Source organism: Oncorhynchus clarkii, chromosome 30, assembly GCF_045791955.1.
Source record: "Oncorhynchus clarkii lewisi isolate Uvic-CL-2024 chromosome 30, UVic_Ocla_1.0, whole genome shotgun sequence".
NCBI classification, from domain to species: Eukaryota; Metazoa; Chordata; class Actinopteri; order Salmoniformes; family Salmonidae; genus Oncorhynchus; species Oncorhynchus clarkii.
Window position 1 is genome coordinate 21,820,930 of NC_092176.1, and position 27,993 is coordinate 21,848,922.

Below are 27,993 nucleotides of genomic sequence, written 5' to 3' on the forward strand. Positions count from 1 at the left end.
GAAATGAAAGCGAGGCTGAGGTGGGTAACCCCCGGAAGTCGCTAGTCAAAACAACAATACACTGGATTTATATCGATACATGGGCAGATGAAGACGTTAGACTTTTTAAAATGTATTTTGAATTTAACTAGGCAAGTTAGTTAAGAATAAATTCTTATTTACAATGACGGTCAACCCCTAACGACGCTGGGACAATTGTGCGCCGCACTATGGGACTTCCAATCACAGCCTGTAACGTTAATCGAAATAGGGTCTTGTGGTGACCCCTCTTGCGCTGAGATGCAGTGCCTTAGACCGCTGCGCTACTCGGGAGCCCTGTATGCCCAAGGCAGTCAAACTAAGAGGTTACTGTAACTGGATCGAGGGTTACATTCACGATGTACAAGGTACGATTATGTATTTGTAGGTAGCTAACGCAACTTTGTAGGTTGAAAAAGGTGTAAAGTTGGTATTTTAACGTAGCTTATTTGACCATATGACTGTTTTCAGCTATTGCTACATAAAACCTTTGTAGCTAAGTATTTAGTTAATGTTCCCTGTTGTTGTGCTTGCCATCTTGGTTCAAGTATGGGTTCAGTCAGGAGTGAGGCAGGCAGGTGTAGTTTGACAGCAATGTCACACATTGTCCTCACATTATTCGTACATAATTCAGGTAGATGCGGGTCAGTTAGGAAAGTAGGTGTTAATTGAGTAATTCTATCTGCAAATTAGGATAATATTACTTTAGAAACAAACGGAAATGCGCTTGGATGCACGACTCGAATGGCAAGTGTGGAGGTATCAGTGTTGCCAACTAATTTTCAGGTTAAGATGCTAGAAGCAGGTTGATTTGTTGCTAAAAGTTGCTAAATGACGTTGTGATGTCATTGCGTGATAACGTAAAACTGCGTCATTACGTAGAATACACAATTACGTTTCTCAAATTGACTGGCCATCTCGGCAAAAAACATGATTTGACATTTGTTCAGGTATAGACTCCCACTCTTTTCTGTACTTCTGGCTGTACAATTTTGATTGAGACATGTTGATTGATGTTGTAAGTTCTGTTCAAGCATTCGTGACCAACTATATTCATTGGGTTTGACTCGTCGAACCCGTACTACTGCTGCTGCAGTCAGCCAACATTGCAATGTACTTTATTTAAAAAAAATTTTTTTTAACAACAAATCAATACAGAAAGTACATGAGGGAACACAAGTATATATAGATTATAAACAATGGACAATTGAGCTAGGGGGTACAATATCACATTACAATTACACAAGGACCTTAAGGGACATACATACACTTACAATTCTACCAGCTTTTTTGTTAGAGTATTTAACTGTCTTAAAATACAGTTCAATTTATTTTTGTAGGGTAAGAAAATGTGTTTTTTTGTTTGTAAATGTACATTTGTGTATATAAAATTTGGCCAAAAGAATAATGAAATTAATTACATAAAATGTTTCAGCTTATTTCTATCGTATGTAAAGAATCCAAGCAGTACATCTCTACACAATAGTGTAAAATCTTCATAAATGTGTTCAATTATAAATCTACTGATGTCTTGCCACAGTTTTCTTATATGAATACAATGCCAAAAAAGATGTAACACTATTTCTGGGTGGTCATTACAAAAGGAGCAATTTGAGTTGATGTTTTCCTCAAACTTCTTCATATAGTGGTTGGCAGGATAATATTTATGAATCATTTTAAAGGAAACTTCCTTAATTTTGTTAACAAGTAGGTATATGTGTGGCAACATCCAAACTTTTTTCCAACAGATATTATCAATAAATCTATTCCAATAAGGCATAAGGTATAGATAGATACAACATCCTGCTGAAACACGGTTCGTATCGCTCTGTTGTTGAATGGACCAAAAGAGAAACAAATCTTTCCTACTGATGAGTCAATAGGGTCAATGGAAGGTAGGCTCTGAGGGTCAGGTCTTGACGCGTTCCTGAATAACAGAGCAACACCTGAGGGAATCTTAAACAATTGCAAAAATCTTTAGGTGTTACAGGGACCTTGTAAAGTGATAAGAATTCCTTATAACTGAGTAAAAGACCCTCTGCATTTACCAGTTGGCTCACCAATAAGATATTATTTCGGAACCAATATTCTAAAAACAAAGAAATATTTTTATATAATATATCCTGATTATTCCATATATAATATATGTGTGGAGAAAAATTGTGTTTATAAATTAAGGACCATGACAAGAAAAACGTTCTGCTTTTCATCGGCAGGTTAACTGGAATTTTGTCAATATTATAATTGCAAACCAACATGAAGTTAAGGCCACCAAAAGTAGAGAAGACATGATGAGGAATAAAATTCCAGATAGAAGTGGGTCTTCTTAGGAATTGTTTTATCCAATTGATCTTAAAAGTATTATTTAAAGTAGTAAAGTCCAGAAAATTCAGTCCACCATTCTCATAAGTGTTAATTACAACAGTTTTCCTAATGTAATGGGTACGGTTTCTCCGTAGAAAGTTGAAAATGATCTGGTCTATCTCCTTGCTTATTTTACTGTCAAGATATAAAGATACCTTCATCCTTGGTTATTAGGACTCTACCTTTTAAAGATAAGTCCCTCTGTAGCCATTGATTTAGCTTCTTCTGATAAATAATAGGGTTAACATTTAGTAAGCCTCTAGACTTCTGATCCTTTGCAATGGTTATGCCTAAATATGTAAGTTATTTTACTGGAATACCATAATATGAAGGTGTCACACAATCTTTGACAGCTATGAGTTCATAGCTTAATGTTAAGATACAGTGCCTTGCGAAAGTATTCGGCCCCCTTGAACTTTGCGACCTTTTGCCACATTTCAGCTTCAAACATAAAGATATAAAACTGTATTTTTTTGTGAAGAATCAACAACAAGTGGGACACAATCATGAAGTGGAACGACATTTATTGGATATTTCAAACTTTTTTAACAAATCAAAAACTGAAAAATTGGGCGTGCAAAATTATTCAGCCCCCTTAAGTTAATACTTTGTAGCGCCACCTTTTGCTGCGATTACAGCTGTAAGTCGCTTGGGGTATGTCTCTATCAGTTTTGCACATCGAGAGACTGAAATGTTTTCCCATTCCTTCTTGCAAAACAGCTCGAGCTCAGTGAGGTTGGATGGAGAGCATTTGTGAACAGCAGTTTTCAGTTCTTTCCACAGATTCTCGATTGGATTCAGGTCTGGACTTTGACTTGGCCATTCTAACACCTGGATATGTTTATTTTTGAACCATTCCATTGTAGATTTTGCTTTATGTTTTGGATCATTGTCTTGTTGGAAGACAAATCTCCGTCCCAGTCTCAGGTCTTTTGCAGACTCCATCAGGTTTTCTTCCAGAATGGTCCTGTATTTGGCTCCATCCATCTTCCCATCAATTTTAACCATCTTCCCTGTCCCTGCTGAAGAAAAGCAGGCCCAAACCATGATGCTGCCACCACCATGTTTGACAGTGGGGATGGTATGTTCAGGGTGATGAGCTGTGTTGCTTTTACGCCAAACATAACGTTTTGCATTGTTGCCAAAAAGTTCAATTTTGGTTTCATCAGACCAGAGCACCTTCTTCCACATGTTTGGTGTGTCTCCCAGGTGGCTTGTGGCAAACTTTAAACGACACTTTTTATGGATATCTTTAAGAAATGTCTTTCTTCTTGCCACTCTTCCATAAAGGCCAGATTTGTGCAATATACGACTGATTGTTGTCCTATGGACAGAGTCTCCCACCTCAGCTGTAGATCTCTGCAGTTCATCCAGAGTGATCATGGGCCTCTTGGCTGCATCTCTGATCAGTCTTCTCCTTGTATGAGCTGAAAGTTTAGAGGGACGGCCAGGTCTTGGTAGATTTGCAGTGGTCTGATACTCCTTCCATTTCAATATTATCGCTTGCACAGGGCTCCTTGGGATGTTTAAAGCTTGGGAAATCTTTTTGTATCCAAATCCGGCTTTAAACTTCTTCACAACAGTATCTCGGACCTGCCTGGTGTGTTCCTTGTTCTTCATGATGCTCTCTGCGCTTTTAACGGACCTCTGAGACTATCACAGTGCAGGTGCATTTATACGGAGACTTGATTACACACAGGTGGATTGTATTTATCATCATTAGTCATTTAGGTCAACATTGGATCATTCAGAGATCCTCACTGAACTTCTGGAGAGAGTTTGCTACACTGAAAGTAAAGGGGCTGAATAATTTTGCACGCCCAATTTTTCAGTTTGTGATTTGTTAAAAAAGTTTGAAATATCCAATAAATGTCGTTCCACTTCATGATTGTGTCCCACTTGTTGTTGATTCTTCACAAAAAAATACAGTTTTATATCTTTATGTTTGAAGCCTGAAATGTGGCAAAAGGTCGCAAAGTTCAAGGGGGCCGAATACTTTCGCAAGGCACTGTATAGACCATACGCTTTGGAAAATGATTGTATCACATTGATCGCTATGGGAATTTGGTTAGCGTCTTTCAGAAAAAGTGTAGTATCGTCAGCCAGCTGGCTTTTAGTAATTTCTTTACCAGCTATGGAAATACCTTGTACAGGATTATTATTTAAAGAATTTGTAAGAAGTTGGGTGATTAATAAAAACAGGTACGGAGAGATAGGACAACCTTGCCAAATTCCTTTCTTTAACTCAAATCTAGGTGAGGTGCCATATTTCAATTTGATAGAGCTGTTACCATTTGCATAGAGAGTCTTAATAGCCTTAATAGCCTTACAGAAAAAATCCCCAAAGCCAAGTCTCTCAAGGGAGTGGAAGAGAAACTGATGCTCTACTGTGTCAAATGCTTTATAAAAATCTACAAATAATACGAAGCTATCCTCAGGTATTAGGTCTGAGTAGTCAAGTATGTCTAATACTAGTCTGACATTGTTAGAAATATGTCTGTTTCTCATGAAGCCAGACTGTGCTTCATCAATGATTGCATCCAGGACTTCTTTAATTATTTTTGCAAGTAGTAAGGCTAATATCTTATAGTCATTATTAAGAAGACAAATTGGACGCCAGTTATCGATGAGCAGCACTTATTTTTTAGGCTTAGGTATCAGTGTTATTAACCCCTGACTCATTGTAGGAGGGAGAACATTGTTTTTAATACTCTCTAAAAAGACTTCAAATAGGAAGGGAGCTACTTGTTCAGAAGATAATTTGTAAAATTCTGATGTAATTCCATCAACACCTGTTGATTTATTGTTCTTTAGATGTTTGATAGACTCTATAATCTCTTCAACTTTTATTGGTTCATCACACTGTTTAGATTTGCAATGTACTGAAATTGCTGCTGGCCTGCTGCTGACGTCACTCACAATGCACTTTTGCAGCCATGCACGTGTGTTGTGACTTAGTGTGTGACAGAGAAAATCATTTTTGTCATTTAGAGGGAAAATACGTGTGTTTTAGCATTTGAGTCACATTTTTAAAAGTAGCTAAATTGGTTGCTAGGTGCTGTTTGAAAAGAAAGTTGCCAGGGTGGTCTGAAAAGTAGCTAAATCTATCAAAAGAATTGCTAAATTGGCATCACTGGGAGGTATGTATTTTATTCGTGTGCTAGGATGCCACGAACTGCAATCCAAAAATGGAAAGTACAGTATGTGTGTCAAATTTACCCAATTCCCATTTTCATCTGGAATAATAAAATGGTAATGTAATCCCTTAAATGACATCCCTTTATGCTATTTTCAATTAGATATAATAGACCCAAATTGAGTAATTTTTACCCCACCAGACAGTTACAATACTTAGCAGTATTTTCTTCAAACCTCTCACTAGTGAAAATCCATATATCTATGCAATAATCAAACCTCTTAAGTTTTTAATTTCAGGCAAGTAGACTTTTTTTTTGCATTGTTTCGGGTTCTGCTTTGATTTAGCCTAAATTAATGCATTATGGAATTGTTTGGACAAACCATTTCATTATCTGTCCCTTATGGAAGGTTCTAGTAGTTGAAACGCGTTGCAGTTGTTCGTCCTGATGTTCTAGTCTGACTGCACCCATATGTATTATTTTGTAAATATATTCTGTTAATAGTTCATTAAAGTTTGTCGCAACGTCCCGGCCGCCTACTCTTCATCTTTCTGCCATTTAGGAGTCAATCTTCATCTCACTTTATGGTGTGTTGAAATAAATATTTTGTCTAACTCACTTATTTTTAAAACTTTTTTCCCCCAGCTGCAGTTCTACTCTGAAAGTCCATTCATCATGGAGACTAAATGCAACTGCAAAGCTGGCTCAGGACAGTGCAACCATTCCCTCAGTTTACTGTAAACCATAGCTCATTACATTAAAATGGGCTACACATCTATTCCACCAACAGAAACCTAAACATGCTTGCCTCAAACATGGCACATCCGACGCGTACGTCAGGCCTGAAGTCAAAACATGTAAAAACAGTTAAATTATCGAAAGTAAAGCCACTGAGGAATAACAATGCACCTGCCAACAAGGTCCGCAGGACTTGAGGGGATTGTGCCAAATATGTATTGTCCAGTCCCTACACCATTGCCCAGTAAATAGTTTGCTATGAACCTTATGCAAAACCTTGCTGCAATAGGAAGCAACTGCCAGATATACACCTTGCTGGCCTCAAACTCGGAGCATACTTTTTTTGTGAAATGCAACAATTATTTCCTTGAGAGTCTGACAAGTTGGTGGACATGAAGTCCAAGTTGGACCAATACTTTTTTGAGCACTTCCTGCCAGCCCTGTGCAGGAATAAAGAAAACATAAATCACACTGGTAGGTGGACAGGTGTGTCTCTGGTCAACACTCCAGTCCAGTTGGTGGCGTTAATGCACCTTAAAGTTGGTTGCCAACCGCCATATAAAATCCTCAGAAGAAGAAGTTGGAATGTGATGCCCTGGTGCCATGGTAATAATAAATACTGGTGTAGTTTATTCAGTGATGTACAGGACTGGACTTTGAAATGTTTGTAATTCCAGTTACATGATTGAAGCTTAAAATATGTCTATAAATTAAGTTAGTCTATTTGATTGAAGCTTGAACTTTTAATGAACTGTGAAATTATTGATGCTGGAGACATGTATTTTGATAATTAAATAGTCCTGTTTGAAAAGCATTTGTCATGGTATTCTTCTCAGTATATCAATCTATTGTACATCACAGAAATACAGTGGCTCTGTACATTGAGGGTTAGACAAATGGATAAATGCTTTGCTCTGCAACCTGGCCAGCTCTAGGGGAGAAGGAGGGTCTGTCATGGTCTGGGACGGTGTGTCGGGGAGAAGGGCCTTGGTCAGGGAGGTGACCAAGAAACCGATGGTTACTCTGACAGAGGAGCTCTAGAGTTCCTCTGTGGAGATGGAAGAACCTCCCAGAAGGACAACCATCTCTTCAGCACTCCACCTATCAGGCCTTTATGGTAGAGGTTCCAGACGGAATCCCATTGAGCACATCTGGGATCTGTTGGATCGGAGGGTAAGGGCTACGGCCATTCTCCCCAGAAATGTCTGGGAACTTGCAGGTGCCTTGGTGGAAGAGTGTGGTGGGTGGTGGAAGAGGGGGGTAACATCTCACAGCAAGAACTGGCAAATCTGGTGCAGTCCATGAGGAGGAGATGCACTGTAGTACTTAATGCAGCTGGTGGCCACACCAGATACTGACTGTGACTTTTGATTTTGACCTCCCTTTTGTTCAGGGACACATTATTCCATTTCTGTTAGTCACGTCTGTGGAACTTGTTCAGTTCATGTCTCAGTTGTTGAATCTTGTTATGTTCATACAAATATTTACACACGTTAAGTTTGCTGAAAATAAACACGGTTGACAGTGAGAGGAAGTTTATTTTTTTGCTGAGTTTACTATCTTAACTAGCTACCATCACACAACAACATGTTGGCTGGGCTTACTTCCGGGGTCATATGATTTCCCCAACCTCACTTTAATTTCAAAATGTCACCTGAAGCATGACTAAATGCAATGTTTGGTGCTGATGAAGTCTGCAAAGTTGAAGAAAGTGTGGAAAAGGTGGAAAAGAATAACAATGTCAACCATAGATGTCGCACTGATCTGGAACAATACACAAGAAGATGGAACCTGAGACCCTACGGCGTGCCAGAGGTGGAGAATGAGGATGTGCGAGGGGAGGATATCAGCATCTGCCAATAAGTTATGCCTGCAGATGTAGCCGATGTGAAATGGCTAGCTAGTTAGAGGTGGTGCGCGCTAGTGGCGTTTCAATCGGTGACGTCACTTGCTCTGAAACCTTGAACTAGTGGTTCCCCTTGCTCTGCAAGGGCCGCGGCTTTTGTGGAGCGATGGGTAACGGTGCTTCGAGGGGGATTGTTGACGTGTGCAGAGCGCCTGGTTCGCGCAAGGGGACGGACGTAAAGTCTATACTGTGTTTCGTGATACCATCAACGTTGGTCGTCGCCTCGGCAAGAAGCAACAGCAAAACGATTCAAGACCAAGCGGTATCATCATCCTCTTCACTGCCAGATTCTACAGGGATGCTGTCTGGAAAGCTGCTAGGAAGAACGCCTTCCTTCAGAGCCATGGTATGCGTTTCGCCGAGCATCTCAGCCCGGAGAACATAGAAAGAAGGAACAGGTTGTGGCCAACGACCAAGAAAGCACGAAATGATGGAAAGGCTGCTTACTTCGTCGTAGGACGAGGCTTCATCAACGGTTCAGAAATCCATATTCCTCTCTAAAATCTCACCAGAAGGAACATAGATAATTGTTCTAATGTAATGACCACCCAGAAACAGTGTTGCATATTTTTTGGCATTGTATTCATGTAAGAAAACTGTGGCAAGACATCAGTAGATTTATAATTGAACACATTTATGAAGATCTTACACTATTATGGAGAGATGTACTGCTTGGATTCTTTACCTACGATAGAAATAAGATGAAACCTTTTATGTAATTAATTTAATTATTCTTTTGGACAAATTTCATATTCACAAATGTAAATTTACAAACAAAACACCACATTTTCTTAACGTCAAAAAGAAATTGAACTATTTTAAGACGATTAAATACTCTACTAACAAAAAAGCTGTTAGAATAATAAGTGTTTGTATGTCCCTTAAGGTCCTTGTGTAATGTGATATTGTACCCCCTAGCCCAATTGTCCTTTGTATATTATGTAAATATACTTGTGTTCCCACATGTACGTCCTGTATTGATTTGTTGTTCATTAAAAAAAAAAAAATTTAAAGTCTCGAACAAATGACTTCCTGTACAGCTGTGTTTGGTCCGTCAAAAATCCAAAGATCCCAATTTAAGTTCCGCTACGTTAGCTCCGAGAATATGCCGTGGTGCAGATCAGCGACATCTGAAAAGCTTATTCGGGAGTTCCTGTACTCTGGTACCATTGTCAGGTCAGACCTGAATGTTTTACAAGGCCTTTCTTTTCGCGCATTAAATGTGTGATTGTGTCGGGGTTTAGCGACGTGTGTTCAATGAGCTTGCTCTTTCTTAGTGCGCAGTTCGAACGACGTTTTTAAGTGGCGCACACACAAACGACGCCAAAGCAATCGAGTACTGTTGATCTGACTGCATCAATCTGAAATTAACGACTTGACGGACTATTATGGGATTACCATACCATCTGTTAGAAAAATTCCAACATGTTTTAGAGAAGTCTTTGTGCATTGTGTCGTAGTAGAGGATGTCAAAAAGAGCAATCTACAGTAGCTAACGTTTATAGGCAGATCTGTCTGTCATGTCGACAGGACTGCCTGTCGTTGGCTGGCGAACATGTGTCATGTTCAGCAAATGAAATTCGACTCATATCTAGTCAACAGGTTTATTGAGCTAAATTGGGCTCCGCTGCTGCTTTGGATACATTAGAGTTTGTTAGGTATGGACATAAAATATATTCAGAGTAAGTAAAGGGAAACGCATTTGATGTCCCAACAGTTCAGCCTTTTCTATGAGACTGTCAATAATATGTAATCACTTTGGAATTTTTTTCAGGAATAAAATTATGAAAAACTGGGGAGTCATTGGTGGAATAGCGGCTGCCATGGCTGCTGGAGTATATGTTCTATGGGGTCCAATTACAGACAGCAAGAAAAGGAAGAAAGGTAAGCTTGCCCAATGTCTGTGTAGGCAGTTAAATACAAGATCACTAATGTTATGTAGGTGGATGTTTATGAGGGCCATTGACTGTATACTAAAAAAGTATCCACCATAGGCATGGTACCAGGCCTGCTGAACCTGGGAAACACCTGCTTCATGAACTCTCTGCTCCAGGGCCTGGCAGCCTGCCCTTCCTTCGTCAAGTGGCTGGAGGAGTTCACTAGCCGCAAAGGTGTGTCAAAGGGCGAGCCAGAGAAGGACCCCAAACTTTCCACAACTCTCCTGCAGCTTCTCCAAGGTAGTGTTTGGTGATGGGCGAAGAAGGAATCAGAATCCCTGTACACTCAATTGTTAGACTCTATGGTTGCAACCCAAGTGGCACCCTATACCCTGTGGTGCACTACTTTTAACCAGGGCCCATGTAATGCACTATGTAGGGTACCATATGGGATGCACTCTGACAGTACATTCTCTGATTTGCAGCACTGTCAAACGACAACACTGGGGAGGAGGATGTGCTGGATGCAGGGCGTCTGCTGGAGGTCCTCAGACTCTACAGGTGGCACATCAGTTCCTTTGAGGAACAGGTACGTTATCCTTACTTGTTAAGTATTTGTGAGCATTTTTTCAGAGCATTCAAGTCAAAATGATTGTCTTAAATCTGTTCCCCATAAGAATTCTGCTCCACGTTCAAAACAAATTAAAAGGCAGCCCTTCCAGTCGAAGCTCACATCCACTACAATACCATGGTACTTTCCAATGGAGCAGCAAGAAATCCCCCTATGGATTTCACATGACTTGGCAGGGGTACAGCCATGGGTGGGCCTGGGAGGGCCTGGGAGGACCACCCACTGGGGAGCCAGGCCCAGACGATCAGAAAAAGTTTTTATTACAGACATATTCTTCAGTGCCCCCCCGACGATCCCGCAGGTGAAGAAGCCAGATGTGGAGGGCCTGGGCTGGTGTGGCTACACGTGGTCTGTGGTTGTGAGGCCGGTTGGACTTCCTGACAAATTCTCTAAAATGACGTTGGAGGCAGCTTATGGTAGAAATTAACATTAAATTCTCTGGCAACATTTCCGGTGGACATTCCTGCAGTCAGGATGCCAATTACACGCTTCCTCAACTTGAGACATCTGGCCTTGTGTTGTGTGACAAACTGCACATTTTAGTCACCTTTTATTGTCCCTAGCACAATGTGGACCTGTAATGATCCTGCTGTTTAATCAGCTTCTTGATATGCCACACCTGTCAGTTGGATGGATTATCTTGGCAAAGGAGAAATGCTCACTAACAGAAACAAATGTGTGTACAATATTTTGAGAGAAATAAGCTTTTTGTGCATATGGAATATTTCTGGGATTTTTTTTATTTCAGCTCATGAAACACGGTACTAACACTTTACATGTTGCATTTTATATTTTTGTTCAGTCTATGACTGAGATATGTGGTCGTCCCACCTACCTACACTACATGACCAAAAGTATGTGGACACCTGATCGTCGGATATCTCATTCCAAAATCATGGGCATTATTATGGAGTTGGTTCTGCCATTTTCTGCTACAACAGCTCTTCTGGGCGATTAGGCCTGGCTTGCAGTCGGTGTTCCAATTCATCCCAAAGGTGTTTTGATTTGGTTGAGGTCAGGGCTCGGTGCAGGCCAGTCAAGTTATTCCTCACCGATCTCGACAAACCATTTCTGTATGGACCTCGCTTTGTGCAAATCAAAATCAAATCAAATCAAATGTTATTTGTCACATACACATGGTTAGCAGATGTTAATGCGAGTGTAGCGAAATGCTTGTGCTTCTAGTTCCGACAATGCAGTAATAACCAAGTAATCTAACTAACAATTCCAAAACTACTGTCTTATACACAGTGTAAGGGGATAAAGAATATGTACATAAAGATATATGAATGAGTGATGGTACAGAGCAGCATAGGCAAGATACAGTAGATGGTATCGAGTACAGTATATACATATGAGATGAGTATGTAAACAAAGTGGCATAGTTAAAGTGGCTAGTGATACATGTATTACATAAGGATGCAGTAGATGATATAGAGTACAGTATATACGTATACATTTGAGATGAATAATGTAGGGTATGTAAACATTATATTAGGTAGCATTGTTTAAAGTGGCTAGTGATATATTTTACATTTCCCATCAATTCCCATTATTAAAGTGGCTGGAGTTGAGTCAGTGTGTTTGCCCCCGGTGATGCGTTGTGCAGACCTCACTACCCTCTGGAGAGCCTTACGGTTGTGGGCGGAGCAGTTGCCGTACTAGGCGGTGATACAGCCCGCCAGGATGCTCTCGACTGTGCATCTGTAGAAGTTTGTGAGTGCTTTTGGTGACAAGCCAAATTTCTTCAGCCTCCTGAGGTTGAAGAGGCGCTGCACGATGCTGTCTGTGTGAGTGGACCAATTCAGTTTGTCTGTGATGTGTATGCCGAGGAACTTAAAACTTACTACCCTCTCCACTACTGTTCCATCGATGTGGATAGGGGGGTGTTCCCTCTGCTGTTTCCTGAAGTCCACAATCATCTCCTTAGTTTTGTTGACGTTGAGTGTGAGGTTATTTTCCTGACACCACACTCCGAGGGCCCTCACCTCCCTGTAGGCCGTCTCGTCGTTGTTGGTAATCAAGCCTACCACTGTTGTGTCGTCCGCAAACTTGATGATTGAGTTGGAGGCGTGCGTGGCCACGCAGTCGTGGGTGAACAGGGAGTACAGGAGAGGGCTCAGAACGCACCCTTGTGGGGCCCCAGTGTTGAGGATCAGCGGGGTGGAGATGTTGTTGCCTACCCTCACCACCTGGGGGCAGCCCGTCAGGAAGTCCAGTACCCAGTTGCACAGGGCGGGGTCGAGACCCAGGGTCTCGAGCTTGATGACGAGCTTGGAGGGTACTATGGTGTTGAATGCCGAGCTGTAGTCGATGAACAGCATTCTCACATAGGTATTCCTCTTGTCCAGATGGGTTAGGGCAGTGTGCAGTGTGGTTGAGATTGCATCGTCTGTGGACCTATTTGGGCGGTAAGCAAATTGGAGTGGGTCTAGGGTGTCAGGTAGAGTGGATGTGATATGGTCCTTGACTAGTCTCTCAAAGCACTTCATGATGACGGAAGTGAGTGCTCAAGTTTAGCTCAGTTACCTTAGCTTTCTTGGGAACAGGAACAATGGTGGCCCTCTTGAAGCATGTGGGAACAGCAGACTGGTATAGGGATTGATTGAATATGTCCGTAAACACACCGGCCAGCTGGTCTGCGCATGCTCTGAGGGCGCGGCTGGGGATGCCGTCTGGGCCTGCAGCCTTGCGAGGGTTAACACGTTTAAATGTTTTACTCACCTCGGCTGCAGTGAAGGAGAGTCTGCATGTTTTCGTTGCAGGCCGTGTCAGTGGCACTGTATTGTCCTCAAAGCGGGCAAAAAAGTTATTTAGTCTGCCTGGGAGTCTGCCTGGGAGCAAGACATCCTGGTCCGTGACTGGGCTGGTTTTGTTCTTGTAGTCCGTGATTGACTGTAGACCCTGCACGGGGGCATTGTCATGCTGAAACAGGAAATGGGCTTCCCAAACTGTTGCCACAAAGTTGGAAGCTCAGAACCGTCTAGAATGTAATTGTATGCTGTAGCGTTTAGATTTCCCTTCACTGGAACTAAGGGGCCTAGCCCGAACCATGAAACCAGCCCCAGACCATTATTCCTCCTCCACCAAACTTTACAGTTGGCATTATGCATTGAGGCAGGTAGCGTTCTCCTGGCATCCGCCAAACCCAGATTTGTCCGTTGGACTGCCCCCATTCTCATCGACGGGGCTGTAGTGGAGCAGGTTGAAAGTTCCTTTGCATCCACATCACCAACAAACCTATCATGGTCCGAACACACCAAGACAGTTGTACCCGTACCCCTTGTATATAGCCTCGCTACTTTTATTTTACGGCTGCTCTTAATTATACACTGCTCAAAAAAAATAAAGGGAACACTAAAATAACACATCCTAGATCTGAATGAATGAAATATTCTTATTAAATACTTTTTTCTTTACATAGTTGAACGTGCTGACAACAAAATCACACAAATTATCAATGGAAATCAAATGTATCAACCCATGGAGGTCTGGATTTGGGTGACACTCAAAATTAAAGTGGAAAACCACACTACAGGCTGATCCAACTTTGATCTAATGTCCTTAAAACAAGTCAAAATGAGGCTCTGTAGTGTGTGTGTGGCCTCCACGTGCCTGTATGACCTCCCTACAATGCCTGGGCATGCTCCTGATGAGGTGGCGGATGGTCTCCTGAGGGATCTCCTCCCAGACCTGGACTAAAGCATCCGCCAACTCCTGGACAGTCTGTGGCGTTGGTGGATGGACGAGACATGATGTCCCAGATGTGCTCAATTGGATTCAGGTCTGGGGAACGGGCGGGCCAGTCCATAGCATCAATGCCTTCCTCTTGCAGGAACTGCTGACACACTCCAGCCACATGAGGTCTAGCATTGTCTTGCATTAGGAGGAACCCAGGGCCAACCGCACCAGCATATGGTCTCACAAAGGGTCTGAGGATCTCATCTCGGTACCTAATGGCAGTCAGGCTACCTCTGGCGAGCACATGGAGGGCTGTGCGGCCCCCCAAAGAAATGCCACCCCACACCATGACTGACCCACCGCCAAACCGGTCATGCTGGAGGATGTTGCAGGCAGCAGAACGTTCTCCATGGCGTCTCCAGACTGTCACGTCTGTCACGTGCTCTGTGTGAACCTGCTTTCATCTGTGAAGAGCACAGGGCGCCAGTGGCGAATTTGCCAATCTTGGTGTTCTCTGGCAAATGTCAAACATCCTGCACGGTGTTGGGCTGTAAGCACAACCCCCACCTGTGGATGTCGGGCCCTCATACCACCCTCATGGAGTCTGTTTCTGACCGTTTGAGCAGACACATGCACATTTGTGGCCTGCTGGAGATCATTTTGCAGGGCTCTGGCAGTGCTCCTCCTGCTCCTCCTTGCACAAAGGCGGCGGTAGCGGTCCTGCTGCTGGGTTGTTGCCCTCCTACGGCCTCCTCCACGTCTCCTGATGTACTGGCCTCTCTCCTGGTAGCACCTCCATGCTCTGGACACTACGCTGACAGACACAGCAAACCTTCTTGCCACAGCTCGCATTGATGTCCCATCCTGGATGAGCTGCACTACCTGAGCCACTTGTGTGGGTTGTAGACTCTGTCTCATGCTACCACTAGAGTGAAAGCACCGCCAGCATTCAAAGTGACCAAAACATCAGCCAGGAAGCATAGGAACTGAGAAGTGGTCTGTGGTCCCCACGTGCAGAACCACTCCTTTATTGGGGGTGTCTTGCTAATTGCCTATAATTTCCACCTATTGTCTATTCCATTTGGACAACAGCATGTGAAATGTATTGTCAATCAGTGTCGCTTCCTAAGTGGACAGTTTGATTTCACAGAAGTGTGATTGACTTGGAGTTACATTGTGTTGTTTAAGTGTTCCCTTTATTTTTTTGAGCAGTGTATTTATTTTTTACTTAACACTTATTTTTCCCAACTGCTTTGTTGGTTAAGGGCTTGTAAAGTAAGCATTTCACCTGTTGTATTCGGCCCATGTGAAGCGTGACTCATCACTCCAGAGTCCAATGGCGGCGAGCTTTACACCATTCCAGCCGACTGGCATTGTACATTGTGTTCTTAGACTTGCGTGTGGCTGCTCGGCCATTTCATGAAGCTCCCCACAAACAGTTATTGTGCTCATGTTGCTTCCAGAGGCAGTTTGGAACTCAGTAGTGAGTGTTGCGACTTACCAGCACTCTGCGGTCTTTTTCTGTGAGCTTGTGTGGCCTACCACTTCGCAGCTGAGCCTTTGCACCTAGACGTTTCCACTTCACAATAACAGCACTTAAAGTTGACTGAGGCAGCTCTAGCAGGGCATCAATTTGGATGAACTGACCTGTTGGAAAGGTGGCATCCTTTGACAGTGCCACGTTGCAAGTCACTGAGCTCTTCAGTAAGGCCATTCTACTGCCAATGTTTGTCTATGGAGATTGCATGGCGGTGTGCTCAATTTTACACACCTGTCAGCAACGGTGTGGCTGAAATAGCTGAATCCACTAATTTGAAGGGGTTTCCACATACACACAAGTATCTTAGGATGAATGCACTAACTACACCACTTTGGATAAGAGCGTGTGTTATATGACTAAAATGTAAATGTATAAGGTATATTGGTTTAATCTCTCGTCCCTATTTACTTTTCTTAGGATGCCCATGAGCTCTTCCATGTCCTCACCTCTTCCTTGGAGGAGGAGCGAGACCGACAGCCCAAAGTCACCCATCTCTTTGACATTCAGTCCCTTGAGGTACGTTGTCACTCCCTTTCCTTTAATACTCATAGCCCTGCTAAGCTTAGTCTCTTTCAGCACAGTGTATTTTTGATGTAAGTTAATTGTATTTTTGCCTTCTGACTTCTGTTCCTTTGTTTTTGTTATCAGAGTCTCCCAGATATAGATGATAAGACCTTAAGCTGCAAGAGTCGAAGTAAGAAAGCAAATAGTGGTGTGGAATATTTTACTAGAGAAGTAGGTTTTGGGAAAATAGGAAAACTACTTTTGCTCTTCCAGGCCCTCTTCATCCTTTACGAAGTCCTTGGAAGTTTCCACATCCTTTCCATGGCCGCCTAACAAGCAATATGGCTTGCAAGCGTTGCGAACAACAGGTGATTAATGTATTTGATTATTTTTCATAACACGTGAATATCAGATATTTGGCAGTGTACTGTCATTAAATCAGTGGTTTGTTTGTGCTATTAATTCCTTTTCTTGTTTGCAGAGTCCAGTGCGATATGACTCTTTCGACAGCCTCTCCTTATCCATCCCTTCGCCGCAATGGGTAAGCAGAGTGTGTGACAGGAGAAAAAATACATGACGGAAACCTTCAAATCATTCAGGTGAAGGTTTTCCTTGTACCATTGCTGGTACAAATATCATTATGTGTACACCAAGGTTGCAGGAGCAAAAGCTTCCACGAGTTCAGGGAACCCTGTTCTACACGACTATGTAAAATAATAGCTTGTGAGCTACATATATGCAATGTGCTGAGTATATTTCCCTTAGGGCTGGCCTATCTCTCTGGATCACTGTCTCCAGCATTTCATCTCTTCAGAGACCATTAAAGAGGTGGAGTGTGAAAACTGCACCAAGGTATTAGTCTTCACTTGGTTGGTTAAGATAAAGGAACTGTACTTCTGTGAGCCTATGGGTATGTTATTTTGGAGCTTTAGAATGAACCTTGTTTTGACATCATCTCTCCCGTCAGCTTCAACAAGGCACCTTGGTGAATGGGCATGTCCTGGAAAGCCAGAGGACAACCTTCATCAAACAGCTTAAACTGGGAAAGGTAATGGTCTTTCCCACTAACCATGTTTTTATGCAAGTAAAGTCAAAACGTATACAGAAATGGCTGTGATAGACACAGGAAGTTCCGCCACAATTTTAGAAATGCAGACGGATAATTTGTTCGTTCGACATGGTGGGATCTTTTTGTATTGGTAAAATTAATTATGCAAGAAATGGCGGTGGAAACATCCTCATGTGCAAATATTGATTAGATAACCATCATATCGAAGTGAACTTTGAGTCACACAATATTATGGTGTGTGGTCCTCCTACGACTCAGGAAGCCATGCAGTTTATTAGGCTATGCTGCCCTAAAAAGGCAAAACGCAGTAACTACGAATTTGGTCAAAAATGTTTCATCTGTTGTAATGGCCAGGTATATTATCTGATTTAATCTTGGCATTTAGTTTCTTGACACAAGAACGAGCCAGTTGATCAGAATATATCATGGAGTATCAGAAATTCCTGTCTAGACAGGAAAAGGAAGTTACTGCATTTTGCCTTTTGTAGTGCAGTGCAGATAAAACAAGTTATGAACTTCACAGGGTGGTGAAAGTGCACGGTGATGAGCTTGATGCTCCTTTCCAATAAATATCCAGGGTCGTATTTTCAGTAGTTGGAAATGCAATGGAAACACATTGGACTTTAGATTTTTATTTGGTACATCAATCATGTAACAAAGTGGTTATACAGAAACCCAGCCTAAAACCCTAAAGAGCAAGCAATGTAGATGTAGAAGCACGTTGGCTAGGAAAAACTCCCTATAAAGGCAGGAACCTAGGAAAAAAACCTAGAGGAACCAGGCTCTGAGGGGTGGCCAGTCCTCTTCTGGCTGTGCTGGGTGGAGATAAGAGTTTATGGCCATTAAGGCCAGATCGTTCTTCAAGCTGTTCAAACGTTCATATATGACCCACAGGGTCAAAAAAGAATCAGTGGTTGAAGAGAGTGCAACATGTCAGCGTCTCAGGAGTAAATCTCAGTTGCCTTTTCATAGCAGAGCATTGAGGTCAAGACAGCAGGTGCGGTAGGGCAGGAGAGAGATGGGGAGAGGGAGAAAACAACATGAAACGTAAGCAAAAAAGTACATTTTGTGTGCACTCCATCACACAATGATTTTTATCTGCAACAAGTCCGTTTGGTGGGAAAATGTGCATATTTTCTTTATGCAGATTTTAGAATATTCACATGAAAATCTGTCACCAATTGGATGGAAACCTAGCTATTGTGACCTACTTGATGATATGTGAAACAATTGCTGTGTACTAAATGGTTTCACTGCTTTACTGGTATCCCCTTGCACACATCACTATCAGATGCATTTGTGTCTGGCTTCAGGATATCCTTGTCCTCAGTTATGTGACATACTGTATACAGGTATATGACGGCGTGTGTTTGTGTGACTCCTCCCTCCAGCTCCCACAGTGTCTCTGTATTCACCTGCAGAGACTGACATGGTCTAATGAGGGTACGCCCATAAAGAGACAGGAACATGTCCAGATCTCAGAGTACCTGTCTATGGACCACTACAAACACCGCGCAACCATTCAGAGGCTCCAGGTCATCAACTGTACTCCCAAAACCATTAAAGCAGACGATTCAGGAGAGGCTGCAGATAAGACCCCTCCCAATGGCAAAGGTACGGTGAAATCACTTAAATTGTCTTCCTGGAACTAAATTGCTTGTCTTATGATCTCTTACCTTTTCAGCCTGAGAGGACTGAGAACTGTCATGATTGTTCTTAGTGTGTTCTTGGAAATTGGCCTTAGATCATTTGGAATTTGATTGAGGACATAATGTAATTGTTGTTTTACAAACCCTTGAAAGGCCTTGTACAACACTAAGATCATACTGTATTCTACTTATTTTCAGATATAGAACACCATAACAACAACAAGCCTCTGTCCAATGGAACCTGTTCGTCTGTCTTTCTCCATTCTCCTGGGTTGAACCCACAGGTCAACCTCACATATGACTACAGGTAAACACAACCTGATAATCTTAAACAGCCTTTTCATATCAATAAAGAGAAGAACCAATTATACAAACTCAGTAAATTGTCTTGGAATTATAGTGTGTACTCTGATAACACTGTTGAATACACCATGTCTCTCCACAGCTCCTCAGAATACCACTTTCAACTGATGGCTGTGTTGGTTCACCATGGTGACATGAACTCAGGACACTTTGTCACTTACCGCCGCTGCCCTCCCTCGCCCCACAGCCCCTCTCCATTCAGCTCCCAGTGGCTGTGGGTTTCTGATGACTCTGTACGCAAGGCCAGTCTGCAGGAGGTGCTGTCCTCCAACGCCTACCTACTCTTCTATGAGCGGGTGAGACGGCTCCGTCTACTGTTGGAGGAGTAGAGCCCCGGAGCACTGAGCCAGACTGGACACCTACTCCCCTGCCAACCCATACCACCACAGCCATGTGTGCCACAGAAAACATCCCTCAGAAGTGTAATTATCCAGCCCCAATGGCTTACCTGTAGGATTGTGCTTTAACAGTACAAAAGATTATGCTGCTCTACTTTGACCTCCTGTCATATTAAAATCATGAATGTCCCCCTCGTCTTTTACAGCGATTTAGGAGGCACTGCCTTTTAGATCCCAGAGATTGCCTACCTGTAGGAATAATTGGACTGTTCTCAAAAACATCTCAGAATACTGGTAGTCGTTTCACAAAACATTTGCGTTACTTCAACCAAGATGTTTTTTGGCTAAATGGGTGTTACTAGATTAGGAAATGTGGAGGTACTTGATATGTAATCACTGTCTTCAGCCATTTGTCTGGAAATAATCACTCAATATATCTTAATGTAGGTTTAATTAAAATAATGCAATGTTTCAATTGACATTGTATATAAGCTGCTGTATATTACATTTTTCTATGTGTGTAACAAATTCAGAATACTGTAATAACGTGCAGGTGGTTTGGATTGTAGTCTAGCTCCACATGCCTGCAGACCATTTACTTTCATGTAGAATCATTTCTGCAGTTGCTTGTTGCACAAGATCTCATTGTATCAAGCTAATGTGTATATTGTTATTTTTGTTCCTAAATGATATTGAAGCAACATGATAGTTTTACAACTCTTTTATAGAGCAACGGAATTGGAATTGATAGCAATGTAACAAATTTACCCCAAATATTGTCTGATTTGCCAAAGTGTTTAAAGTTGTGGTGGCAGTGTACAACTACACAATCTGTGTGTATTGCTCAACAAGCATACCAGTTATAAATACTGCCATTTACTCACTCTCCTCCAAGTATTGAATTAGGATGCAACCTCTAAATAACCCTCTAACCCATTTTCTGATCAATTTGCACTAATGTATATTTTGAAGATTTGTGTGATCTGTCAAGAAGTTGATATTTTTCAAAGATACAATTATGAAAATAAAATCTATAAGTAAAGAGTTACCACGACTGATTTTTATGAATTGGACCATGAACAAATTCAGAAACTAGTTGAATCAATATTGCAGTGGGGACAGTACGTCCAATGGCTTCTGACGTCAGCCACAATGAAGTGAGACTCCCAACAGACCATGTCTGACCCTCATTTCTTGCCGTCTTGGAGGATGCGTCTGAAGGTAAGGTTGATGCGGGGTGTGAGGACCCTCTTGCGGGCTGGCAGGCTGTGGTACCAGTGGGTGTTTGTGGGAGAGTTCATGAGGAGCAGGCTTCCGTGGGCCAGTTCAAGCTTCACCGGGTTGATCTGCCGTCGGCGCTGTTTTCCCCGTGACTCCCGGTGTCTGAAAACAAAGTCCCGGACCGCCCCCAGGGATACAGAGGCGATGGGACAGAGGGGGTCCAGTTCCCGCTCATCATCACGGTGCTCACCCATGTGATCATGTCCATCTTTGTACCTGAGAAAACCAGGAGCAGCTACAATGGAATCACAGTCGAACAGTCCTAGAGTGTATTTATTAAACCGAAACCGTTTACTCCAAACAGAAAACGTTTTGCAACGAAAACTAGCTATTGGACTACTAACTATTGGACAAATTCAAGTAGGTCTCTCCCTGTTTTGCTCAATTTGGTTCTATTTGGTTCTTAAACGGTAAACTGTTTCCGTTGCAAGACATAATGAATACACCCCTGTAGATGTAGAATCTTCTATAGCAGTGTAGACAGACTCACCTGTTAATCAGGACGAAGTTGAAGGTTTGCCCTGTTGCCTTTGTAACAGCATCACGAATGTACTCCAAGGTTGGAGTCCACGGGCTAGCCTGAAGACTCACTCCAGAATAGGTGTAGGTTAGTCCTGCGTCCCCACAAGACGCCTGCTTTCTGGGGACATTGTAAACCTTCCCAAACACCTGAATCTTTGTTTTATCTCCTGTAACAAAACAAGAATGGCTCATCTACATACCAAGAAGAAATGTATCTGAACTGTCACTGAATTGAGTGTGACAATTGTATACCTGTGAGGTAGACTACCTCCTCCTCCAGCTGTGTGTAGAGGCAGTCTGCTTCCTCTTTAGGAAAGAGTAGAGCATAGTCACAGTCCAGTCCCTCTGCTTCAATCTTCTGCCAAGACTGAGAGAACTCCTCCTTCACATCCTCCTTTACAATCCCCTGATTGCATTCTTCCTCTTTACATTTTTTCAACACAGGTTCTCTCTGTTCATCTGTTGTTCCATCAATATAGCGCTTCCTGGATTGACTCACAAATGTATCCATCAGCCACCTTCTTGCTCTGTGCTCACAAACATGAGAAAACTTCCTTGTAATAATGTCCTAGACCAAGAATGAAAAGAGAACGCAGGAGTACGGATAACAGGAGGAATAGGCCTACAGATAAACGTATAGCATAGGATAATTAATTACTAAATACGTGAGTAGAAAGTTTACAACATATCACTATACTTGGCCATTACAGTTTAATACCTTGCTAATCTCAAGTATGAACATTGAATTATAACCATTGACGTAAACAGGTAAAAAATGCACACTATGATGGACAGTTCCACCCGGGGTCCTTGGGAAGTCCCTACACTTAAACCCTAACCCTTACCTTAACCTCTACCCTTACCCAGCGTTTCCCAAACTCGGTCCTGGGGACCCCAAGGGGTGCACATTTTTGTTGTTGCCATAGCACTACACAGCTGATTCAAATAATCAATTTATCAAAACGTGCACCCCCTGGGGTCCCCAGGACCGAGTTTGGTAAACACTGCCTTAACCATTTTAAATTTCAACCTCAAATAGTTGGTCTTGGTGAATGGGTTGGAATATAAAGTGAACGTCTAGCAACCTAAAGATTGTGTGTCTCATCATGGACATCTTTAGCATTTGAGCTAATTAGCAACTTTTTTAAAAATTTGACATTTTTTTTTTAATATTACCCCTTTTTCTCCCCAATTTCGTAGTATCCAATTGTTGTAGTAGCTACTATCTTGTCTCATCGCTACAACTCCCGTACGGGCTCGGGAGAGACGAAGGTTGAAAGTCATGCGTCCTCCGATACACAACCAACCAAGCCGCTGCTTCTTTAACACAGCGCACATCCAACCCGGAAGCCAGCCGCACCATTGCGCCGGAGGAAACACCGTGCACCTGGCCACCTTGGCTAGCGTACACTGCGCCCAGCCCGCCACAGGAGTCGCTGGTGCGCGATGAGACAAGGACACCCCTACCGACCAAGCCCTCCCTAACCCGGGCGACGCTAGGCCAACTGTGCGTCGCCCCACGGACCTCCCGGTCGCGGCCGGTTACGACAGAGCCTGGGCGCGAACCCAGGACTCTGATGGCACAGCTGGCGCTGCAGTACCCTTATTATATTGTACGTTTTGCAAATTCATAACATATAATACGAATTGTAATTTGTAACATATTATACGAAATGGGTGATGGACAGCCACAAATGAATACATATCATACTAAGTAGTGTGCCAAATTACGTACAGAATAATACTAAATGCTCTGAGACCATGTTAGATAGCGCCGACCATACTATGACGGAAGCCCTGCGCGCGTTCACCTTACCATACGTCATCGCAAGTTGGCGGGAAATGTCTGTCAGAGAAGTGGTTCAAAACAAGCGGGACTGTGTTAGTGCTGCTGAACAATAAGGAAAGCAAGCTCTAAGTCAACTACTACCAAATTAATCAAGGTTACTAAAATGATAGGGCAGAAAACGATCAATTCTTTTTTTTCGCCCATTTCGAAGAAGAGAGCTTCGGGAGGGGAACATGAGAGAGAGGATGCCCAAGAACATGTGAGAATTAGCGCACTATTCATTTATAATAATTGTTTGCACGCGAGCTGCATGAATACAAAACGGTGCAATTGTGTAACTATTTTAGGTAGCTAACATTCTGTACATTACAACTTTTAACCTAAAGTTGCATGTATACACATTGAAATCAGGTTATATACTGTTTCACCAGCACGTACCTTGTTGTCTTGACGCTGTTATTACAATAATCTGCTTGCTAACTAACAAAATAATTGATTCAATTGTTACATTTTATGTGATAACATTGAAAAGACCATACAACATGGGTTTCAAACCAGTATTCTAAACCATCTTTGACCTTAACACAAATCCCGCGATATCTTTACCATCAGCGATCACAGGGGGTGGCGTCACTGGCGTCAGTGTTTAGGAAATTTCGTAGTAGATTTAGAACATGTTGCTAGCTGGCTAAAATGCTTGCAATGAATGTACCATATTTGAGACGTTCTCCAATAATGTTTTTAGCTGCACCATTAACAGCCACACGTGTTTCACCAACCTTGCATTTTGCTCAATATACCAAGGTGAAGAAGCTGAAGCTATCAGGCAACGGAACGACGGAGTCACCCCCTTCTCCAGTGTGTCCAGAACTGCTGGCCCGAATCGCCAAAAACAAGCAAGCTGCGTTGGAGAAACTGTCCGCCAGTAACACACCGGATGAATTTGGGGAGAGTTGGAGAAAGAGTTTGGTCTCTGAGTTTGGAAAGCCTTATTTCATAAACGTAAGATGGGTCTACCCACACATAGCTACATCATACAGATTATCACAAATGGGCATAATCAAATTCCCTTCGCTCCTTACTGTTTCAGTTGATGTCTTTCGTTAATGGAGAGAGGAAACTGAACACTGTCTACCCACCCCCTCAGCATGTTTTCACCTGGACACAGATGTGTGACATCCAAGATGTAAGTTTAGGTTTTTGACAACAATGGCACATGTACAGTTTTTCATATTAAGGGGCAGACCCCGCTAATGTACAGTATGAGCCAACTCATAGGGTTAGACTGTACAAGTTATTTCCAGGGGGAAGAACCACTGCACTGCCCATAATGTTCAGAGCCATTTCTCCTTGGTACAGGTCAAGGTTGTAGTCCTCGGTCAGGACCCATATCACGGTCCAAACCAAGCCCATGGATTATGCTTCAGTGTGCAGAGACCTATCCCACCTCCACCCAGGTAGTCTACAGTATTATTACGTTGTAGACCATGTTGAACATATCCAGGCAAGGGGAATATGTTTCCTGTAATAAAATGTATGGTTTAATACATACAGTGCCTTTAGAAATGTCTTTTAAATATATTTTTTTGTCAATGATCTACACAAAATACTTGAATGTCAATGTGGAAGAAGAATTCTAACATCTGTAAAAAATAAAATAATAATAATAATAATATGAAAAATAAAACTCTGTCTTGATTAGATTGGTATTCAACCCCCTTGGTCAATACATGTTAGAATCACCTTTGGCAATGACTACAGCTGTGAGTCTTTTTGGGTGTCTTTTTATTTTATTTAACCCCCTTTTTCTCCTCAATTTCGTGATATCCACTTGCGATCCTGTCTTGTCACTACAACTCCCCAACAGGCTTGGGAAAGGCGTAAGTTGAGTCATGCATCCCCCGAAACATGACTCGCCAAACCAAGCTTCTTAACACCAGCCCGCTTAACTCGGAAGCCAGCTGCACCAATGTGTCGGAGGAAACACCATTCAACTGACGACTGAATTGAATGGTGTTCATTGCTCAAAATAGTATGCGGAATCATCTGGATATGTGTGCAACAAAATTTCAACCTTCACCTTCTGCTACCATTTCTGTCAAGCCGTCTACACATACAGTTTGACGCATACGTTCAACGTAAGCACCACACAACGCACTGCAACTGCCTCTGCAACGCCATGCTGCCAGGCAAATGCAGTGTTCCATTGGAAATGAATGTACTTCTGGTGTACCAGAAGTACGTTCATGCTGTCGGTGTGATCGAGGTGTAAAAATGAATCTTTCACTCAGCTCTTTACATGCGCACAGCCCCCAGCCAGGCAGTGAGGTGGAATAGGCTAAATAGGATTCGTCGTTCTTTGTCTTGGTGCGATTTAATTGACCAACTATGAAACAAAACGGCAGAAATACTTTGAAGACAGCTTCTGCACCATTTATTTTAATATAAATGTGATCATACTTGACTTTTTATTCACATGTGAGTGAAATGCTCGCACTGTTGAGCCCTGACCATCTGTCAACGTGGTTGGTGAAATAGACATCTTACACACCAATGCCAAAATCTACCCACATTTGACAGGTGGCGGGTGTTAATTTTAGGCCCTGGTTGGGTTGGATTTGCCCCAAACATAACGCTTTGTGTACGGGACATAAAGGTAATTTCTTTGCCAATTTTTTTTTGCAGTTTTACTTTAGTGCCTTTTTGCAAACAGGATAAATGTTTTGGAATATTTTTATTCTGTGCAGGCTTCTTTCTTTTCACTGTTTAATTAGGTTAGTATTGTGGAGAACTACAATGTTTATGTATCCTCAGTTTTCTCCTATCACAGCCTTTAGTCTCTTTAACTGTTTTAAATTCCCTATTGGCGTCATGGTGAAATCCCTGAGCGGTTTCCTTCCTCTCCGGGCAATTGAGTTAGTGACTTTGTAGTGACTGGGTGTATTGATACCAGTGGAGGCTGCTGAGGGGAGGATAATAACGGAGTAAATGGAATGGATTCAAACACATGGAAACCATGTGTTCTATGTATTTGATACTATTCCACTAATTCTGCTCTAGCAATTACCATGAGTCTGTCCTCCCCAATTAAGGTGCCACCAACCAACTGTTATTGATACACCATCCAAAGTGTACTTAATAACTTCACCATTCTTTAAGGATATTCAATGTCTACCAATAGGGGCCCTTTGTGAGGCCTCCCTGGTCTTTGTGGTTGAATCTGTTTGAAATTCACTGCTCGACTGAGGGACCTTAGGTAATTGTATGTGAGATACAGAGATGACGTAGTCATTCAAAAAATCATGTTAAAGACTGTTATTGCACACAGTGAGGGCATTTAACTTATGTGACTTGTTAAGCACATTTTTTCTCCTGAACTTATTTAGGCTTGCCATAATAAAGAAGTAGAAAACTTATTGACTCAAGACATTTCAGCTTTTCATTTGTAAAAAAGTATAAATAAATCAAAAAACATAATTCCACTTTGACATTATGGGGTATTGTGTGTAGGCCAGTGTAAAACAAAATCTACATTTTTAATAAGTGTTTTAATTCAGGCTGTAACAACAAAATGTGGAGAAAGTCAAGGGGTGTGAATACTTTCTGAAGGCACTCTATATTTATCTGTGTGAAGGACATTTAGCTTTTTTGCCTTTTTTTTATTCGGTATTGGTTTTAGTTTTTCATATCATTGACACAGTTGCCACATCGTCAAATGTATTGCCTCTTCTTTTTTTCAGCTTGTTGAATATGTACAAAGAATTGGCGTCTGATATAGAGGGCTTCCAGCACCCTGGACATGGAGATTTAACTGGATGGGCTAAACAAGGTACTGTAGGCACAATAGTCTAGCACACGTGTCTCAGGAGGGCATAATGTCTGCAAGTTTACGCTCCTCCCTTCTGCCTTATTGATCAGTTAAAGTCATTGATTAGTTAGGAACTCCCCTTGCCTGGTTGTCTAGGTCTTAAGTGGACACTAATTGAAAGCAAAATGAAGAAAGCCAGCAGAGAGACGAGCCCTTGAGGAATTGAGTTTGACTAGGGGTGGGCGGTATACTGTATTTTACAATATACCGGTATCGATGCACGGACCGGTTTGGATTCCACTTTACTTTCTATGTTATTTCAATGTAAAAAAAAAAATCTATGAATATTGTTTGTGAAATGTGAGACGCTACTCAACCGTGTGTAGTGTCCGTTTTTATAGTTTACTCCACCTACTTGAGTCGTCTCTCCTCTCTCTCATTCCGCTTTCCACACAGACCAAGCCCTGCACCGTCACTCAAGGAGCGCAGTTGTTTTTGCTCGACCAAGAGACCACTTGCTTGATCCAGTCTGCATGGTCAATGCCGCACATGGAACACGATGTTGATAACGATGCTGATTTCCACTTTGCGTCTTAATATATTCCACAAGCGTAATATATTTACACAATTAGTTTGTATCGTACTGTGCAACTTCTTAGAAAGTTGTGGCTAAAATAAATCGTTTTAGCCTCTAATGCTAATTGCTAGCTAGCTAATAAATGTACTGAGTCCGAGCAAACGCAGTTAGCTAATATTGATTGTGTAGGCCTAAATCAAC

At 42.2% G+C, this 27,993-nt stretch overlaps 3 protein-coding genes across 10 annotated transcripts in view; 2 read left to right on the forward strand and 1 right to left on the reverse strand.

Annotated features, from left to right (window-relative positions):
* On the forward strand, positions 1–20,863 carry LOC139389824 (ubiquitin carboxyl-terminal hydrolase 30-like). 4 transcript variants are annotated; one of them, XM_071136793.1, is made up of 13 exons: positions 1–386; positions 9,938–10,047; positions 10,158–10,340; positions 10,526–10,629; positions 16,310–16,408; positions 16,541–16,586; positions 16,670–16,764; positions 16,878–16,937; positions 17,162–17,248; positions 17,364–17,444; positions 18,857–19,079; positions 19,313–19,421; positions 19,560–20,863. In XM_071136793.1, exons 2-13 carry the CDS (start codon positions 9,948–9,950, stop codon positions 19,804–19,806), a joined length of 1,434 nt encoding a protein of 477 aa, XP_070992894.1. In that variant the 5' UTR covers positions 1–386; positions 9,938–9,947; the 3' UTR covers positions 19,807–20,863. The 4 variants fall into 4 exon arrangements, with proteins under 4 accessions (XP_070992894.1, XP_070992892.1, XP_070992895.1 ...); XM_071136791.1 differs by lacking the exon at positions 1–386 and adding an exon at positions 9,204–9,339; XM_071136794.1 differs by lacking the exon at positions 1–386 and adding an exon at positions 9,242–9,845.
* On the reverse strand, positions 20,864–23,961 carry LOC139389826 (DNA oxidative demethylase ALKBH2-like). Its single transcript, XM_071136797.1, has 4 exons — positions 23,846–23,961; positions 21,871–22,186; positions 21,587–21,785; positions 20,864–21,312 (listed from the first exon to the last, which is right to left on the reverse strand). Exons 2-4 carry the CDS (start codon positions 22,127–22,129, stop codon positions 21,003–21,005), a joined length of 768 nt encoding a protein of 255 aa, XP_070992898.1. The 5' UTR covers positions 22,130–22,186; positions 23,846–23,961; the 3' UTR covers positions 20,864–21,002.
* The window catches only part of LOC139389825 (uracil-DNA glycosylase-like), an 8,221-nt gene continuing 3,680 nt past the window's right edge, over positions 23,453–27,993 (forward strand). For 2 of the 5 annotated variants that reach the window (XR_011629429.1, XM_071136795.1), the window contains exons 1-5: positions 23,453–23,666; positions 24,212–24,409; positions 24,498–24,593; positions 24,767–24,864; positions 27,148–27,236. Coding sequence is in view for 2 of the 5 variants with exons in the window: in XM_071136795.1 (XP_070992896.1) it covers positions 23,571–23,666; positions 24,212–24,409; positions 24,498–24,593; positions 24,767–24,864; positions 27,148–27,236 (577 nt within the window). In the remaining 3 variants the exon portion in view is untranslated. Of the gene's footprint in view, positions 23,667–24,017; positions 24,410–24,497; positions 24,594–24,766; positions 24,865–27,147; positions 27,237–27,993 lie in introns of those variants that run through there. The other 3 variants (XR_011629430.1, XR_011629431.1, XM_071136796.1) reach the window with 2 other exon arrangements.

Bases quoted from the DNA above. Each gene is read 5' to 3' on its own strand.
- LOC139389824 (XM_071136791.1), top strand. From the start codon at position 9,269: ATGCCGTGGTGCAGATCAGCGACATCTGAAAAGCTTATTCGGGAGTTC. The intron at 10,048-10,157 runs GTAAGCTTGCCC...TATCCACCATAG, and splicing joins CAGCAAGAAAAGGAAGAAAG to GCATGGTACCAGGCCTGCTG. The intron at 16,587-16,669 runs GTAAGAAAGCAA...TTGCTCTTCCAG, and splicing joins CTTAAGCTGCAAGAGTCGAA to GCCCTCTTCATCCTTTACGA.
- LOC139389826 (XM_071136797.1), bottom strand. From the start codon at position 22,129: ATGGATACATTTGTGAGTCAATCCAGGAAGCGCTATATTGATGGAACA. The intron at 21,786-21,870 runs GTATACAATTGT...GTTTTGTTACAG, and splicing joins GGAGGTAGTCTACCTCACAG to GAGATAAAACAAAGATTCAG. The intron at 21,313-21,586 runs GTGAGTCTGTCT...TGGTTTTCTCAG, and splicing joins AACTTCGTCCTGATTAACAG to GTACAAAGATGGACATGATC.